The sequence below is a fragment of the Triturus cristatus genome, chromosome 1_2 (genome assembly GCF_964204655.1).
Source record: "Triturus cristatus chromosome 1_2, aTriCri1.1, whole genome shotgun sequence".
NCBI lineage: Eukaryota > Metazoa > Chordata > Amphibia > Caudata > Salamandridae > Triturus > Triturus cristatus.
This window is the reverse complement of record NC_140580.1, coordinates 989,319,032-989,336,773: the sequence shown is the minus strand read 5'-3', so window position 1 is coordinate 989,336,773 and position 17,742 is coordinate 989,319,032. Positions and strand designations below refer to the sequence as shown.

Here is a 17,742-nt window from a genome sequence, read left to right as displayed (position 1 = left end):
GTGAGTTGGTTTGCTGGACAAGCAGTATTTTAGGAAGTAGGCTATGTGAGCAGTGCTTGCATCTAAACGAGTTATTTTCGCACAGCTTTTGACATGATTTTTCAAGAACCTCAGTGGTAAAGCCAAAGGATTTCTCTTCATTGAAAGTATGACCTGAAGATTACTTTTGTGGTTCCGCCATTTGGTACTAATGAAAAAGCAGCACATTAACCCAAGAAAATATGACAGGTGTTTGAAGGTCTCTAGCAAGACCTGTCCCTACACTTGATCAGGGAATGCCTGGTGGTGGATGTAGGTCTGAAACCAGACAGATTAAGACTTTCTATCATGGCTGAGGAACCTGCGGTCGGAACCCTATTGACTTACTAGATGTCTTAGACGAAGGGGTAGTGCCATGAGGTTCAGGTCAAACCGATAGAAAGGACCTCTAATGAATGAGTTACTGCTTAATATAAATTCAACATAGACTACTAGAACAAGGTTTGGGTCAAAATGTTGCCAATCATGAATGATGTTTCATCAAACACAACACAGGTGATGGTCAGATGTTATATTATGTTATAAATACTTATAACACTCTACTCACTCCAACGAGAATCCCAGAGTGATAAAATAATTGGTCATCACACATTGTGATCTGAGAAGGAAAGCAGGAACTAACCCTACAAGACTAGTCAACCAGGTTTCAATAGTGTTTTGAAGATCTGAAATTAGAATTTGTAAGCAGTTGGACCAAGTTAGACTTCTTACAAGCATTCCTCCCATCACCCTTTGTGTGTTTAATCTTGAATGGTACCTCTCATCCACTGGTCTTGAGCTCCAGTCAAACAATTGCCCTGGTTTGCAGCAGGGTCTGCAGACAGTCTGATACTTAAGGACCCTGACCATATAACGCGGAACAAGAAAAACACGCAATTAACCCCTGTGATCATCTTCATAGTGAGATAGAGCATTATGAAGGTAGCACAGCAGGGGATGGTGTGCCGGGTAGGGTAAAAGGATGGTATCACGATAAACTCTTAGATCCCTTTTTGAATGGAGGGCTTGAAAATGCAATGTGTAATTATAAACGCTTTGAGGGTGCTGTAATTCTGCTTCGATTTTCTGCTTTTACTGCAAAGGCAGGACAAAATAGTGACCTGATATCCTGCGTTGCATGATCATTGCTATACAATTTGAATTAAAAAAAAATGTTTTGTGATATGATAAATAGATTGGGACAGAATGACCAGAATAATGGCTTGACATTATGAATGAATGTTTCTGACTTTCTACCTTCAGTCTAATGAGTTGATGAAACTATACTGGTTTAGCACATGTACTAGGTCAAATGAATCTTTAAAAGTGCCACTTTCATGCTTAAAGTATAAGTTCCAATGAGTATTTCTTGACTCCTGGGGAGTCCATGCAGAAGCTGGACTCTGGGCTTGTGAGGTCTGTTGCAGGGAGGACTGAACATAGCAATCTTCAGCAGTTATCTGGTGTTGGATAGGTTTCTCTTCTTTCCCAGATCAACAGTTGATGGTAAGAACCCTCAAAGCAGCATGCATTGATCTTGCATCTTGCGAGAAGCATGAAAACTTTGACAAGATGTGTATCTGGTCAATGAGCCTGGCCATTTCAAGGTGCTCCCGTGATCAATTCTGTGTCTTAGATTGTCATTTGTGACAACTCTACCTGCCACAGACAGTGTGATTATGCCTGTGTCTTCTGAGTTCTGCACCTGTTAGAACCTGTTCAGAACTGGTTTTCATGCCCATTTATAATGCAGAGCTAGAAGTCAGTTTTTCCACCTATTATGACACAAGCTAATTTATTTATTTAGTGTTTTATAGAGCGCGAATGTGCCCCGGTAGGGTATCAGAGCGCTTTACAAGGATAACACATTGTATACAAGTATGAAATAGTCAAAGAAAAAAAAACCATAAGTTGGAGTAGAAGGAGGTGAAACATTTGGGGAATAAAAGGGTGTATACAATGTTCAGATCATAATGCAGAGAAATCCAGCAAATACATTTGTGGGAGTACAAGGTCAGTACAAGATGGATAGCAGCCAGTCAGTCCAAACTCTAGCGGCAACAAAAATAAACAATGCCACTGAGCGGTGTGGGCAATGCATGATTTATGGGAGAAACTTGCCCATTAGGAAGGTTTTGGCTTCCTTTTTAAATATTGACAGAGAGGGAATTTTTCTGATGAAAGACGGCAGCAAGTTCCAGATTCTGCGGCCCCAGAAAAAGCACAATTGTACATTTTTTCCTTTCAGAAGCGGGGTGGCTGGAGCACAAAGTCTCTGGCGGATCTGGAGTTTCTGGCTCCTCCAGAAACCATGATTTTCTGGTCGAGATATGCTGGGGATTTCGAGTGTAGTGCTTTGTGGGTGATACATGCCAGTTTGAGTTGGATTCTGGCTTCAACATGAAGCCTGGTGGCGGTGATGAGGCAAGCTTTTAGGGGGGGCCGTGGAGATCTTGGGCAGGAATCAAAGGGTTAAGCATCCGTATTCGATTCTGGAGATAACTAATGCCTGGACTGCCATTTTTAGGTCCGAGGCATCAAGGAAAGGTTTTAGTTTCCTCGGGTAGCTCAGGTGAAACCTGGCAGTTTTAGCCTTCGCGTTGTTGTGGTCTCGCATATTCAGGTTGCTGTCCAGGGTTATGCCGAGAGATTTGGAAGATTCCACTATGGTCGGTGTGCAGTTTAGTGCTGTGATCGGCTTGGTCCATTTCCGGATGTCAGTGTTACTTTTAGGGGGGGAAGATTAGAAGGAACTTTGTTTTTTGTGCATTTATTTTGAGCTGGTTGCAGGCGAGCCATTGAACAGTCAGCTTTAGGGCCTCATTCAAAGAGTAGATCTCCTCTAGAGATGAGATTTTGATGTAGATCTGGGTATTATCGGCATACATGTGGAAGGAGATGTTGGCGGTACGTAGTAATTCAGCCAACGGTTCAAGGTAGAGATTGAAGAGAGTTGGGGAAAGAGTTGATCCTTGGGGGACTCCGATTGTTATCGGAGAAGGAACAGATAGATTACTGTTGACTAAGAATCTCTAGGTGCGGTTCCGGAAGAAGGATCTAAACCATTCGAGAGCTCTTCCCCTTACTCCCATCCTGAATTTGCGGCATTCAAGTAGTTTCTTGTGGTTGACTGTGTCGAATGCCGAGGATAAATCCAGTAGAATTAGGAGACATGTTTTGCCTTGGTCAAGGGCTTGGAAAGCACCATCCACAATATGGAGAGTAGTAGTTTCCTTGCTGTGCCCAGGCCTGACCCCGGATTGGAATTTGTCAAGCGGATTAAAGTTGGTGATATGGTGACTCAGTTGAAGTTGCACACATTTCTCCAGAGCTTTTGCTAGAAGTGGGATATTGGATATTCGTCTGGAGTAGCAGGATTCAAGGTATTTGTTTTTAAGATGGGGCCGACTTGACAGGCTTTTAGAGAGTCAGGTATGGACCCTTGTAGAAGGGAGGCGTTGATTATTGTAATCCAAATGGGAATGATAAATTGGGATGCCTTGCAGCTGGATGGGAGTGGGTATTTAAAGTGGTTATTCGGATTTAAGGATGATAGTAATTTCTAGATGTAATGGTCGTCATAGAACTTGAAGTTGGACCAGTGCGCTTGGTTCTTGAGTGTTGTCTGGGGTGAAAGAGAGGAGAGATGGAACCCGGCAGGAAGAGGTCAGATGTTGGAGGCGGAATTAAGTTCTTTTCCTAGGGAGGTAATTTTGGCTGTAGAGAAGGAGGAGAACTTTGGAAGTTTTAGCCAGTGTATTAGATTGGTGTTTGACGATTTGAAAGAGCTTACGAGGTCTGTTCTTAGCTATTCCAGTTCCGATCTAAAGAACTCTTTTTTTGATTTGAGGATGTTCCTGATGTAAGCGTTTCTGGTCTGTCAGAGAAGTTTTAGTTGGGAGGCTGAGGGGTGCTGTCTGCAGGTTCTTTCTGTTAGCCGGAGGGTTCTCCTTTTATTGTTGAGGGATCTGTTGAACCAGGGTTTTTGTCTTTAACTCTGGATCTTTTTAGCTTTATTGGGGCAAGACCTTTGAGAGATTTGGGTGGGGGAGGTCTTTCTCGCAATGTGCAGCCAGCTTCTCGAGATCTAGGCTCTTTGTGTCCCTGAGCCAGAGTTTCGGTTTCACAGGTTGCATTGGCCTTGTCTTATGGGTGCCAGGCCATAGGAAGATAATAGCATGGTGGTCAGACCAGTCGCATGGATCTATTGAGTTAAGCCTGACCGCCGTTGCCTTAGCAATGATCTAATCCAGTGTGGTGCCTTTCGTGTGAGTTGGTAATGTGCAGGCTTGAGTAAGTGATTGGTCAGCAAGGAAGTCTTTGAGGGCGTTAACCCGAGAGTCATTGAGGTCATTCAAGTGCAGATTAAAGTCTCAGAGGAAAATGTAATTGGAGTGGGGGAAACCTTAGCTGTAATAATTTCCATGAGGTGGTCGATGAAGGTGTATTCTTGCCTGGGGGGTGGTAGAAGATGTGCAGTTTGCACAACTGGGTAGCGTTGTTACATATGGAGAGTGCAAGATATTCGCAGGAGTCGGTGGGGTCAGCGTGAAATTCCGTGACGAGGAGGTCTGAGCGGTAAATGCAAGCAATGCCTCCCCCATTTTTTAATTGCCTGTCAAGCCTTACGATGCTATAATTTGAAGGGACCAATAAATCTAGGTAAGGTGACAATGATTCATTGAGCCATGATTCGGTAAGGATTTCTACGTCAGATTTTTGGCTCAGGGTGAGAGCGGCGATGTAGGAGGCTATGCTTTGCTGCTGACCGGCAGTTAATTAGGAGGCTGGAGAGAGGAGTGTTGGTGGATGTCTTGTGAGTTAGGGAGGAAAGGGGTACTTTGGCTGAGTTTTTGCTGTTTACTCCTCTTTTATGGAGAGTTGATGGTCTATTAGAGTTGATTGCAACCGTGTGAATTAAGTCTGAGATCCTAAAAAAGGATATGGTTGAATATTTTAAAACAACTGTAGTGGGAGCCAGTTATTCTAGACTACATTCATGTGGTCTCACTCAGATAAAGTCCCTTTCAGGCAGCAGTAGAGTGTTTTAACTTTCATTTGGGGTTTTCTCTGGTTGCAATAGAGAACACTAGCAGAGCATTATGAACATTAACCAATTTCAAATTATGGACAGGTCTTCAGATATTGCAATGGATGAAAATAAACAGAATATCGGCCATTTTAGAGCAAATAAGAGTGTTAGGAGGGAAAGAAGAATTCCATATCTGCCTCTTCTCTTCCATTATTCCACATTCTATGATGCTTTGGTCTTTGTCTGTGGTTTACTGATTTTTATAAATTTAGGATTTGAGCCATTTTGAGCCAAAGCACGCAAGTGAAATGTGCATCCATTTAATCAGGTTTCTTCCTGCACAGTCTTCACCCACTTGTACTCTCCTCTGTGCACTCTGTAGCGGTAGCAAGGTGATGCATTAGGTGTGGAGCAATAGTTCTAAACAAAGGATATTCCTGCTGGCAGTGTGTGTACATATACACTTTTACCAACGAGATCTGTAAGCCAAGTGTGGTCATAGTTCTTCATACAAGTTGACTATTTCTGTCCTCTTTCATTAGGCCAGCGATGATGGCGAGAGCATCGGGAACTGCCCCTTCTGCCAGCGCCTCTTTATGATCCTGATGATGAAAGGAGTGCCATTCACCCTCACCACTGTGGACATGAAAAGGTCTGTCTCAAATTTACAACGACATGGAGGTCTGAATTCATTGATGAGGGTGGCAGCGGTCTTTAAATGAATGAATGTGGCATGCAATCAGTGAAGTCACGCAGAACTCCTTCGAGCCCCTAATTCATATCTAATATTTTTGTGTTTTTGTAAAATTGAACATGGTGATCAGGTCTTGCAGGATCTCTAAGTTTTAAGTATTCTCAACTAACAAATTTTGGGGATAACACTCACCCTTGTTGATGGTTCTTGTACCGAAGATACACCTAATGGTTCCAAAGATGCATTTGCCACTCACTCCTGCACCCAAATCCTGCCTACCATGCGCCCCCTTAATGCCTCAGTCCTTAAATTGCAAGTGGCTGCCGATCGGTGGGGTGAAGACTGCCTGAAATCTACTGTCAGGTGATGGCTTGTCTCATGTGTTTTTTCCAAATGTTCCTTCCCCACCCAGATGTCCTGAGGTGCTGAAGGACCTGGCGCCAGGATCTCAGCCACCGTTTCTGCTTTACAATGGAGAAGTGAAAACGGACACAAACAAGATTGAGGAATTCTTAGAAGAGAAGCTTCGGCCACCCAGGTAATGGGCATCAATGATAGGCCATGGGAGTCAAAAGGTGCTTATGTAAGGTTTATCAGTCACCATTAATGTCATGCTTTAAAGCCACCCAAGGGGTCCTGAAGTGGATCAATAGGGCAATGTTCTGGTTTGAGCCAGTAGAGAGAGCACCGGATGTCTACACCGACACCTTCACATGTGATGCTTCTTCCCATAAGATTCCGCTTGGTGCTAACAAAGATGATTCCTCTCCCACAGCTACCCCAACATGACTCCAAGGTACAAGGCATCTTCCACTGCCGGGGACGACATCTTCCAGAAGTTCTCAGCTTACATCAAGAACTGCATTCCACAGAGGGAAGAGGGTGAGTGCAGGACCCCAAAATAAGCCTCTCTTTCTTAGGTGGGACGCGTTTATACAGAAGGCGCTTCCAGTGATAGCACAGCTGTACCTTCACAATAGAAAATATCTTGGTGCTCGTAGATGAAGATATTCAGAAATTCTATTTTGTGATAGGTAGCTGCATCAGTAAAGTTCTGTTAGCACTGGTTTCCCTGGACCACCATGCACTTCTCAGATTCCAAGTCAACACCAAATGCTTGTTCTGCATATTTCCAGGCATCGCTTGCAAGTGCTATACAGGGCCACGAGAGAGACACTCGTTTTTGCTTCTTAAGCCTATAGATGACTTTAAAGTTTGTTTTTCATTTTACGTTTTGCATAATACTTTTGTACAATATAATATTGATTCAGATTATTCTATTACAAAAGATGCATACATATAATAGAGATGATTTCCAAGTGATTTTCTCATACAGTACAGATTGAACATTACATTTTTCTCTGCTTAGATATTAGCTCTTGGCACCTAAAATAATGAATGACTTCCACTTTCTTTACAATGCTAAGAGCTGCCCGTTTCCACAGCTTCTAAATATTCACTTTAAATGGCTAGATCTTTTGGCTCTGCACTGTAGAAGTCAATGGAAAACAGAATTTACATTGGGTGAGTTTTCCGACACAGGTCACAAGTTCATCAGTTGGGTCGTCTTGGAGTCACAAACATAGTATCATTTCAACTGGTATGGCATCTGACCATCCCTATATCTGGGCATCATGGCTTCTAGAGATCCAGCACTATCAGCCTATTCTGAAATTCCTATTTACTACCTCAAGTTTTGGAACACTGATAAGTAATTTGGGGCCAGATGTATCAAGCCTTTTTCCATTCGCAAACGGCCCGATTCACCAGAATCGGCCCGTTTGTGAACGGAAAAAGGCCTTTTCTAATGTATGAAAGGCTTTGCATTTGCAATTTAGGTAATCACAATTTTTTGCGATTACCTAAATTGCGAATTCACAAATGTGAACTGTGCATTTAGGAAACGCAAAATTACCATTAACTTCAAGTTGATGGTAACCATGTGCAAACTTTGAAAAATGCACAAAAATGCATTTTTCAAAGTGTCATGTAGCGCGGGCATGTGTCTGCCTTACATGTGCACACTTCTTTTTCTTGGAGGGGGGGGGGTGATTCAGCGGGGCCTTAGGTCCCCAGGCACCCTTGGCTTTACATGCGCTAATTGTGGAGTGGTGTGGCTCACTGGTTAGAGGCGGCAGACCCGGGCGCAGAAGTCGGCCCGTGACCAGGGTTCGATTCCCGACGCGGCAGGGTCTTGTGCCAAGGTCAGCGGACTCGACAATTCTCGCCTCGGTGCCTACTCTAATCATGGATCACACTCAGCAACTCAGGGCAATAGCTTGCTTAATCTCCACTTACGGCCCCATCAGCGCCGGGGATGCTTGTCTTCACCTTGGAGATGCCCAGTAGGGACCATCTCACAGGGAAAGCCAGGATGGGTTCCCCAGTGGTTTACAGCGCCGGGACGCCCCGTTGCTGGGGCAGCTGTGTGCTTTACAAGTCTACAACATTTACATTTCATTTACATAATTGCGATTACCAATCTGGTGATCGCAAATTAGCAAATGCAAAACCATTCATTCCTATGGGCCTTTGGGCCCATAGGAATGAATGGAGTCATATTACCTAATAGCGATTCACTATTTACAGAATCGCTATTAGGTAATGTTAAGGAATGCTAAATAATTTGCGATTCCTACCTATATTGTGATTCGGGAAAATGCTCTATTTCAGAATCGCAAAACGTTTGCATGATACATCTGGCCCATGATTCCTTATTGACAGTGCAACTTAAGTATCTTCTACTAGATAATTACCTTCTTTTGTGTGGTTCCTTGAACGCGGCTATTTATTTGTTTATTAGCAGCTTTGTGTAGTGCTGTGTGTTGCTTTTCTGTAATTTTAGAGAGTTGATGGGTAAGAAAATACGGCTTCATTGTTGGTAGGGGTAGTCAGTGTCCAGTCGGTTGGGGTGAGTAAACAATTTTAATATTTTTCAGTGCAACCATATTCCATGTTGACCTCAACTGAAGGCTAGTCTCAAGATGTCATTGTTCAGGTGTGTTCTGAAGAGTGAGTGGTTCAGTACAGATCTTAGTTTGGGGCTGTTATGATATGTAATGTACCCTAATATAGGCCTGGGAAGTCACCTAACCTTCCACCTACATTTTCCCTGCCATTGTACTACATAACGGTTTTGGTATTGACCTTTACCTAGTTAGGAGCTGCATAAATGTTGTGTGGTTTTCCACGAAAACTAGTGTCATTAATTATGCATGAGGATTCTCAGAATCAGAGCAGGATTACCATCTTCTGCATAATAACTATGGATAACGGTCATCCCTTTCGTCATCCTCAGCCGACATGACACAGCAAGGCAGAATCCCTGAGGGTACCTTTTGGGTATACAACAAAAATCTTTGCTGGGGGGGGGGGGGGGGGGGGAGAAAAGACTTCCATGCCGACACACTGACATGAGACTCTGAGGTTCCTGCATACAGACACTCCAGCACTCAGTGGTCTGACATCCCTAGCGGGTATCCCTCTCGAGACCAAGATGGGGTCCTTCGTTCTCTCACATCAGGTAATGGGGTTGGTTTTATCCTAGTGGGGAGTCTTGGCTCTACACCTACATGCATGCTAGGTAGATTTAGGTACATCTAGTTAGGATGAGCATTTTAGGAGTACGCATTATTATTGTCATGCCTTTATATACCTGCATATATCCATTGTTTTAGCACTATGGTAGAAATCTACCATCCAATTACTCTGTTGATGCTCATAATCATTTATATCTGTTTCTGTCTTATGGTTGTTGCAGCACACATATTTTACACTAGAATGACGCTGGCTCAATAAATGCTTATTGAAAAGTCCCCATTGTTTATTCTGTGTATCTCTCTGAGACAAAGTGAGCACGAGTGACCAAGCAAAAAGTACTGTACTATTTCCGCAATCCCTGAGGGGGTCAGGGTTGTCCCGTTCGATAGTTGCCAGAAACTATTCTCTCCTTGGTAAGAGGGGTTCAGAGTGGCACTGTGAGCTAGTTGGTATACAGGCAAGCATATCCGGGGGGGGGGGTGTCTAGAATCAATCTGGACACCAGTCCCACAGGTTACATTGTCTAAATGCGCAGATTCTTTATAGATTTATAGGAACTACACGACAGGGTCTCATGGCATTTCAAAGTCATAGTCCTTGTACACCCAGAGATTTGCCACCATGTCCCATCCTCTGGAATGATCATTGGTTGACCGAAGGGCAGACCTTGAGTGAAGCGCTCTGGTAAGAAGGCTGAATTTAATGTTGCTACTCAGCAGTAGCCAGTGGAGGGTTCAAGAGTGTGCTTGTGATGCAGTTCCACTTCCAGACATTAAGGTATATTATGGCTACCTAGTTTTGGAAACTTTGGAGCCTGGCAATGAGTTTCTTAGGGAGACCGGAGTAGATGATGTTACAGTAGTCAATGCATATCGGGGTGAGGGCTCTCATCAGCCTGATTCGGATTTCTATGGGTAGTCTTTGAAAAGAAGTGGATTTTAAAAGCAGTTGACAAGGGCTGTGGGCAATTGAATCGGGTTGTTTACATCTTTGCACTCTGTGTTCTTCAACAAATCAGTCAATAAAAGGTTCTGTTGCCTGGCCTACAGTTGATCGCATCATGGACATCAATCACATATAGTCAGATCCACCTCCTATTACTCTGTGTGATTCATTCTTCTGGAAATAGACAACATATGATAAACGTCTACCACCATATATACATAGTTGCTTAAATATAAAGAGTGTAGATTACTAAAGTAAATGCAAACACTCTGCAGACCTTTGTATGCAGATCTATAGCATATCATGAACATTGTGTTGGATAAAAGTGCTTTGGGAGTAAGTATATTATTACTATGAAATGAAATATTTAATGGTTAACTATTTTCATCAACTCGTTAAAAACATCTGTAAGACCACACAATCTGCACACAGTTTGACTATTCAGTTACAGTCAGCAGTTCTGGACCAATGAGTTTCGTCATGTCTGTTAATTTGTTGGACATTGATAAATTAATTTATTAGGAGCTTTTGGGAAGTGTTAAAAAGTATTTTCCTTAGCAACAGAACCAGAGAAGTAGCCATTTTGGAGTATTTTCTCTTTGTGGTTGCATTTTGACTTGCATATCTCAGCCTCTGTGCAGTCTGTTCTGAGAAGCCCCCTGCATGGGCAGACAACAGTGAAATGCAGAAGCTAACAGCCTACTCTGTCTGATCATTTTCAGTCCTGCAGAAGAACCTGCTGAAGGCCCTACTCATGTTGGACCGACACTTGCTCACCCCTCTGGAGCATGAAGTGAGCGCCAACCCTGGTATCACAGTGTCCCGGAGGAAGTTCCTGGATGGAGATCAATTGACTCTGCCTGACTGTAGCCTGCTGCCCAAACTCCACATTGTGAATGTAAGATTCTATCTTTGGGTTTCGTGCTGCATGCCGCCACTGGTTTACTAGAACTGCCGCTGTGAGCCTTATATTATTAGGGAAGGAATGGGGGTTAAATCTTGCATGCTGCAGAAGGCACAACATAGCACTCTGGCAATTCACGACAAACCTGACCTGCAAGATGCTTGACTATTCCTGTTTAATGTCCCCTCACAACTTTTGCAGGCTCACAATTGGTTTGAGTTGCCCATATTGTCTAGCCTTCTTCCCTGCACCACACCACCCCTACAGCTCATCCCAAATTGTCTAGCCTTCTACCCTGCACCACACCACCCCTTCAGCTCAACCCACATTGTCTAGCCTTCTACCCTGCACCACACCACGCCTACAGCTCATCCCACATTGTCTAGCCTTCTACCCTGCACCACACCACCCCTACAGCTCATCAAGTCTTCTTCTTCAGTCTTACCTTGGCCCTAAGCATGCTACTCTGAATTTTCCCCACCCTCAGTGTGTTCTCCTACGGTTAACATTATTCTTTTTAAAAGCAGCACCTGTCCTTTTAATGGACAGGTACTACTTTTAAAAAAGAAGTGTTTTCTGTTTGGAGAGCAAATGCAAAGATGGTGGTCTGCTGGCACTTGCAAACCACACTCCCTTGCATACTCAGATATTCACAGAGGGTCGCACAAGTGTGAGTGGTCAAATTAATAATCATTAGGCAGGTTGTTTTCCAAACAGGTTCAAATGTTCATTTTGTGACGCGGCCTACGAGTACATCATAAAATAACGACATCTGTTGCAAAAAAGCTGGTCTGAAATTTGCACCCACTATCTTCAACCTGCCTATATGTACATAAGGCACCTAGGAGCAGATTTAATAGGTTTTCATGCAACACAGCACAGAAACCAAAGGTGAAATGGAAAGAGATATGGCTCTGTTACTCTCTCACCTAGTACTGGCACACTTCACACGCCTTGCAGCAATGCACACAGCATTGCATCCGAGCGCAATGGTGGGTGCGTGATGTCAAGTATAGGTTTTGTGGTGGGCTGGTATCTTTTCAGTATAAAATACTATACTTAAACAAAGTTAAAACGTTTTCAAACTTTGTATACTTGCTGATTTCACAGCACCCATGCAAACTTACAACTTCTTTTTAGAAAATAAAAATGTTCTCAGTCTTTACAAGTGCCTCAAGGAGGCATATTTTTTATGCAAATCCCAATCATACTTTTTAGTATATAGGGATTTGCTTTAAAAAACATTGCTGGTTGAATGGGAACGCCCGTGTACCACCCATGTAACATCACCTAGATGCAAAGTAGTGCATAGCAATACATTCTGGAAAGTAAAGCTGAAAAGTAAATACCAAAATAACATTTTGCATCGGTTGGTGTCAGTTTGTTGATGCAAACCCCGCATAAAGGGTTTGTTAATCTGGGCCTTAGATTTAACATGCTGCATAGCCGGCTATTCTAGTTCTGAAACCGGAAACAACAGTATCTGTTCACTAGAATCTGACTCTGCTGCACCTCTTGAAATTGTAGATATTCAGCCATTAGATCCAGGTTCTCCTCCATCCATTCTTGTTAATCCTTACTTGCTGGCCCGCTGCCTGCTGCGATATTGTTGCTTTAACTGCCTGCATTTCTTTAAATAGGCCTACAATCCGGAGCTACAGTCACCCGCATAATCACCACAGAGAAAAACAAAACATAATCTGAATATAAACGTCAAGCGCACACCCCAGCTTGTTGAAGTTATTTTACAAACACGCACAGCTTTCATGAACAGTTGCACAGCTTGCAATTTATTATTAAAATAGGGAGAAATAATTCTTACAAAAGTAGTTTTGGTGAAAATATTTTCTGCGTGTCATTTTTTTTAAAGAATTATTATCCGCAGGCAAACTTTTACCAAGTTGATAAACTTTACATTCATTGGGAAGTGCAAAATCTGTCAACTTTTCAAAACTTATCTGGAAAAAATAGAATTTTTTCACATCACGTCCCTCTTTCCCTCTGTTTTATCACGTTTGTTTTTCAAAAAATGTCCGATATTTGTTGCTGAGAATTGTCAAAGATATTGTTTAATAAATTGCATACAATATTACAAGACAAATTTGTGTTTCCTTTGTAACAGACGGTGTGCAAATTCTTCAGGAAATTTGAGATCCCAAAGGACCTGGTGGGTGTCACTCGCTACATAAACAACGCTGCAGAGTTAAAGGAGTTTAAATACACCTGCCCCAACAAGGAGGAGATCTTGGCGTTCTACCAGCCTGTGGTCAAGCCCATGCCATAAACACTTACCGTATCATCGCCCCCCAATTTTCACCCCTGGACTCCATCGTTTTGGACAAAGTGCTTTACGTACCCCCGTCGACCTGCCAGAATTTAACGTGTGCCTGCTCAACAAAGGGTTACCACTAGTGACAACATAGGAGGAAGGCTTGCACTGAGTGCTGATGTCATCATGTCCTTCGATTGGTCAGTTTAGTAATTAGACTTCTTGGCTCACAAAAATTCCAAAACGTGCCATCAATGAATGCGGTGATTCTCGAGGTGCAGAACCGAGAATATATTTCCTGATTTAGATTCAGACCTAAAGGTGGGAATCCTTCTAACATTTGAATCCAGGATCTGCTCTTATGTGGCAATTTATATTGATGGACCCATTACACATCGGCTTGTTGTCATCCCGTCAAATACTCAGCATCACCAGTCTCTGGCACCTGCATGTCGTCAGCAATAGGTTCTAGGTTATAATACCCCGGCTAGATTTGAAATACAAATGAAGAAAGAAACTGGTGGTAGGGTTGTATAGTTAGGGTTTACAGACAAAATGGAGATGCTACACCACTGCGACAGAATAAACTTCGGGTACATAACACGGATCTGAGCTATGATGCTCAGCACACTCTCTGGGGTTCCCAAGGTAAGTCCAGCACTGAGAAGACCCTGTAATGCAGATCTGAGCTGGGAACCTGAGTAGTGTCCATAACATTGACAGCTATCATTAGTACAGAAATCTAGCAGCAAACAAATGGGTTAATGAATATATATTCATGTTGGGAGTAAGAAGACACAGTTAATCCTAATATCCAAAAAGTCAGGAGATGCATCACAGCAAATTTGTCTTTTGCTTATGTGAGTAAAGTGTCCCTCAGGAGGACATATGTGCAATCTAATGCCTTACTGACACTCTGCAAATTCCAACTGGTACTCTGAGGCCAGATTTGACCTCTAGACGGTCTCACTTTACCAGCACTGCACTTTCCAGTGTCCTCCTCGTTGAGAATCGTGTAGTTTAAAATCCTAGAGCTAAGCACACAACGACATATTTATGAACATATTGAATATTTCTATTTATAACATATATCTATATAATTGTCAGCAGTAGTTTACAGTGTTTGAATTACTTAAAGAGCATTTAGAACCTTCACAGTTTTACATCTTGGAAAGGCAGCTTCGGAGCCTTGCTAGGTATAGTAAGCGCTACATAAATGCCCATATCATCCAACAAAAACACTTAACACACATGTAGAACTTACATTTTCTCCTCGTGGCCCCAGACTCAAGTCACCAGAATTTTGACTTTATTTTTTGTATTTATTTTTAATGATTGCAGAAAGAAAACTCAAAAAGTGGCCGTGTCATATGGCATAGCTCATTAGCATTCAGGTCAAGTACCCCTAAAATGGATGCTGCAGTAAACAAGCCATGATAAAATTGGACCAGCCCCTTTTAGGAGGAGAAGAGTGACAAGACCCCACCTCAGTTGTCTTTGAGAGTCACATTATTACAAAAGCTGGGTGGTCTGAAAGGGTGTAGGGAAATTTTCTGTCAAGTGAGGGCCTCTGAAAGGCTGGTATTGCTGGGCAAAGACAATGTAAAGTCTTTGTCCCATCACCATTAGTCTATGAGAAGCAGAAATGCAAGTATAATGGTCACATTTATAGGCTCAGATGGTCTATGATTACCAAGGCTCACAGCTGTCAGGTTGCAGAGGGATTTCTGACCAAACCAATATGACTTGTTAGAATAAGTACACCCTGGATATACAACAGATTTACACATTTTTGAGGCTCAAACATCCCTGTTACAGAATTTGATATTAAATGATAGCTGAGCTTAGGGCAGTTTCAGTCACAATAGATCCTGTGCCAGAATTGTGTTCTCGCCTTTGTATGACTTCATGGAACAACCAATCACGGGGATTTCCCAATGTACTCACCATACATTATGGGGTTGAGAGAACAGCCTACTTCTGAGGGCTTCCTGAAGCCTAGTAGGCTGGATTGTTTTGGAAGTTGCTTGTGGACTATCTTCCTGATTCTTGGAGTAAGACTCCAGAAGGATCCAGCCAGACGCGCCACTGTCCGTCTGTGACCAATCTTTAGACTGGTGGCCAAGGGCTGCTGAGAACTCGGGAGAGGGATAGTCTATTCTGAGAGATAGTACCCACTCTTGCTGGGCAGTGGTTCACATGCCAGACAAAGGTGGCCCTGTCTTCTGTTAAATTGTCTCCTGTCGAGGGGTCTACTGACAACATCTGACTTGATATCATCACACCACAGCTTTGCCATATGAACACGTGTCCAATGCAATAACCCGCCATAACTGAGGTTTACCCAACGGCATGCCACCTTACTGTCTTTTTATTTCAAAATCTGCCTGGAATTTTATGTTTACTTTTCTGTTGTATACAAATGAAGCTCTTTATATGATGTTTCCTATAATGCATTTGTTTTCTGCTTCCCCTATCCAGTCTGTCCTCCATTGCTACAGTTTGCTTTTATTCCATGTTCTCTCCTCTGGTGCATTATTCCCTCCCCGGTGGGATTCAGAAGTTAGTAACCGGTATATATGTGGGGGGGAGGGAATGTTAGAGAAATGTAAATAAATAAAATGTATAAGAAGACTTCTGTTTCAAGATTTTGTGTCTGATAATGGTAACTAAATAGCAAATGTGCCTTGAAATAGCTAAAAAGGATGTTGCTGCTGAATAAGCTTGGCTATGCCACGAATAACCATCAAAATGCCACGCCTAGTTTGCACAGTGTAAATGTATATGTACGTTTAGGGCAGGTTTCTTAATCTTTTAATTGGCATTTCCCAGTTCGCCTTTAGTAACTGCTGATGGACAATGTTGTAGCTATTTTGCATGTCAATTAAATGATTATGACTCACGTATTGGGAATTGTGGGGATTTCACAAGGTACCTGAGATCAGCAAGTCACAAATCATCAAAGTGAGATGATTTGCCATAGAAGCCCATGTTTGACCCTGTTGCATCCCTACCCACCTTTGAGAGGAACCTGCCTCTTCCTTTGTGCATATACATCTCTGCACTGACTATGTGGACGCCATGGGAAAGTGCCATTACTCCCAGGCATTGTGCCAAAGAACACAATACACCAGTGCTTCCTCTTTGTCTTCACAAGGGAACATGAATAATCACTCATTTCCACTCAGTAATCACTAGGCTCCATATAGGTGCCAAGATAACTTATTCTGGAACTCGGCAAACATTATCCATATCCATGTTCCAACTAAAGGGATTCATATATCGCAAGTCAAGCCATTTTAAACTTTCCATAAACAGATAAACTCTCTCTTTTCCCGGCACATAGTCAGGGGCCACTAATTCAAATTCTCATCCAATCCCTAATGTCATCTCACAAGAGAGGCACCCTACAACTCTCAACAAATGATGTGATGGGACCTTACACTTAACTTCCTAAATGATGGAGCCCACCCCTAGTAAAATGTTGGCCCAGGAATAATGGTAGTAAATATTGACATACTGTGGGCATTCCTGGCATGATGGTACATATTCCTTGGAAATTACATAACATGCCCTAATGGCAATTGTTGGTATATTGTGGGCACCCATGCAGGATAGTGCCACCCCCTGGCAAAAGGATGGGCCAGGGATATGGGTGATAATTCTTGCCATACTGCAGTAATCTACGATGTGATGGTAGCTACAATTGGTAAAATTATTAGCCTGACATAATGGTAGCAATTCGTTGCATATAAGGGGTATCTGCAGCATAATGGTGCACATATTTTGTATAATGCTGGCCCTGGCTGAATGACTGTATTATTGAAATATTGGGGGCGTACGTGTGGGAATGGTGGTGCGCACTCTGGTATAATACTGTTCCTGGCATAAAGGTGGCAATTGTTAACATATTTTGGGCACCCATGGCATAAGGACTCCCACCCTTGGCCAAATCTGGTGTTGGAAATTGCAGACACATTGTGGGCATACATGGTTTGTTGGTGCCCACCCTTGATTGTAGTATTTCCTGGCAAATAGAGTGGCAATCATGCAAATGGTACCCACCCCTGTTATAATGTTGGCCTTGGTATAATGGTAGGAATTACATTCAAATAGTGGTCTACCAGATAATGTCTGTCTTTGGTTCGATGTTGATCCTGGCTGGCATAATGGTGGTAAATCCCGACATTCCTGGCATCCATAGTATGATATAAGACACTCCCGCTGTCAATCACACTGTTAGTGAGAGGCAGGATTGGGTTTGGAGTGCAGACATACAGCACTCTTTTTTAACAACTTTATTTTCAAGGTTTCAGAAAAGAAAAAAACACACATTACAC

General features: G+C 42.7%; 1 protein-coding gene across 1 annotated transcript in view; it reads left to right on the top strand.

Moving 5' to 3' along the window:
* Window positions 1-16,036, top strand: part of CLIC3 (CLIC family member 3) — a 72,961-nt gene extending 56,925 nt beyond the window's left edge. The window contains exons 2-6 of the mRNA XM_085611137.1: window positions 5,593-5,702; window positions 6,157-6,282; window positions 6,520-6,626; window positions 10,952-11,127; window positions 13,256-16,036. Coding sequence (XP_085467263.1) covers window positions 5,593-5,702; window positions 6,157-6,282; window positions 6,520-6,626; window positions 10,952-11,127; window positions 13,256-13,417 — 681 coding nt within the window. The 3' untranslated portion in view covers window positions 13,418-16,036. The remainder of the gene's footprint in view (window positions 1-5,592; window positions 5,703-6,156; window positions 6,283-6,519; window positions 6,627-10,951; window positions 11,128-13,255) is intronic.
* The last annotated feature ends 1,706 nt before the right edge of the window (window positions 16,037-17,742 follow it).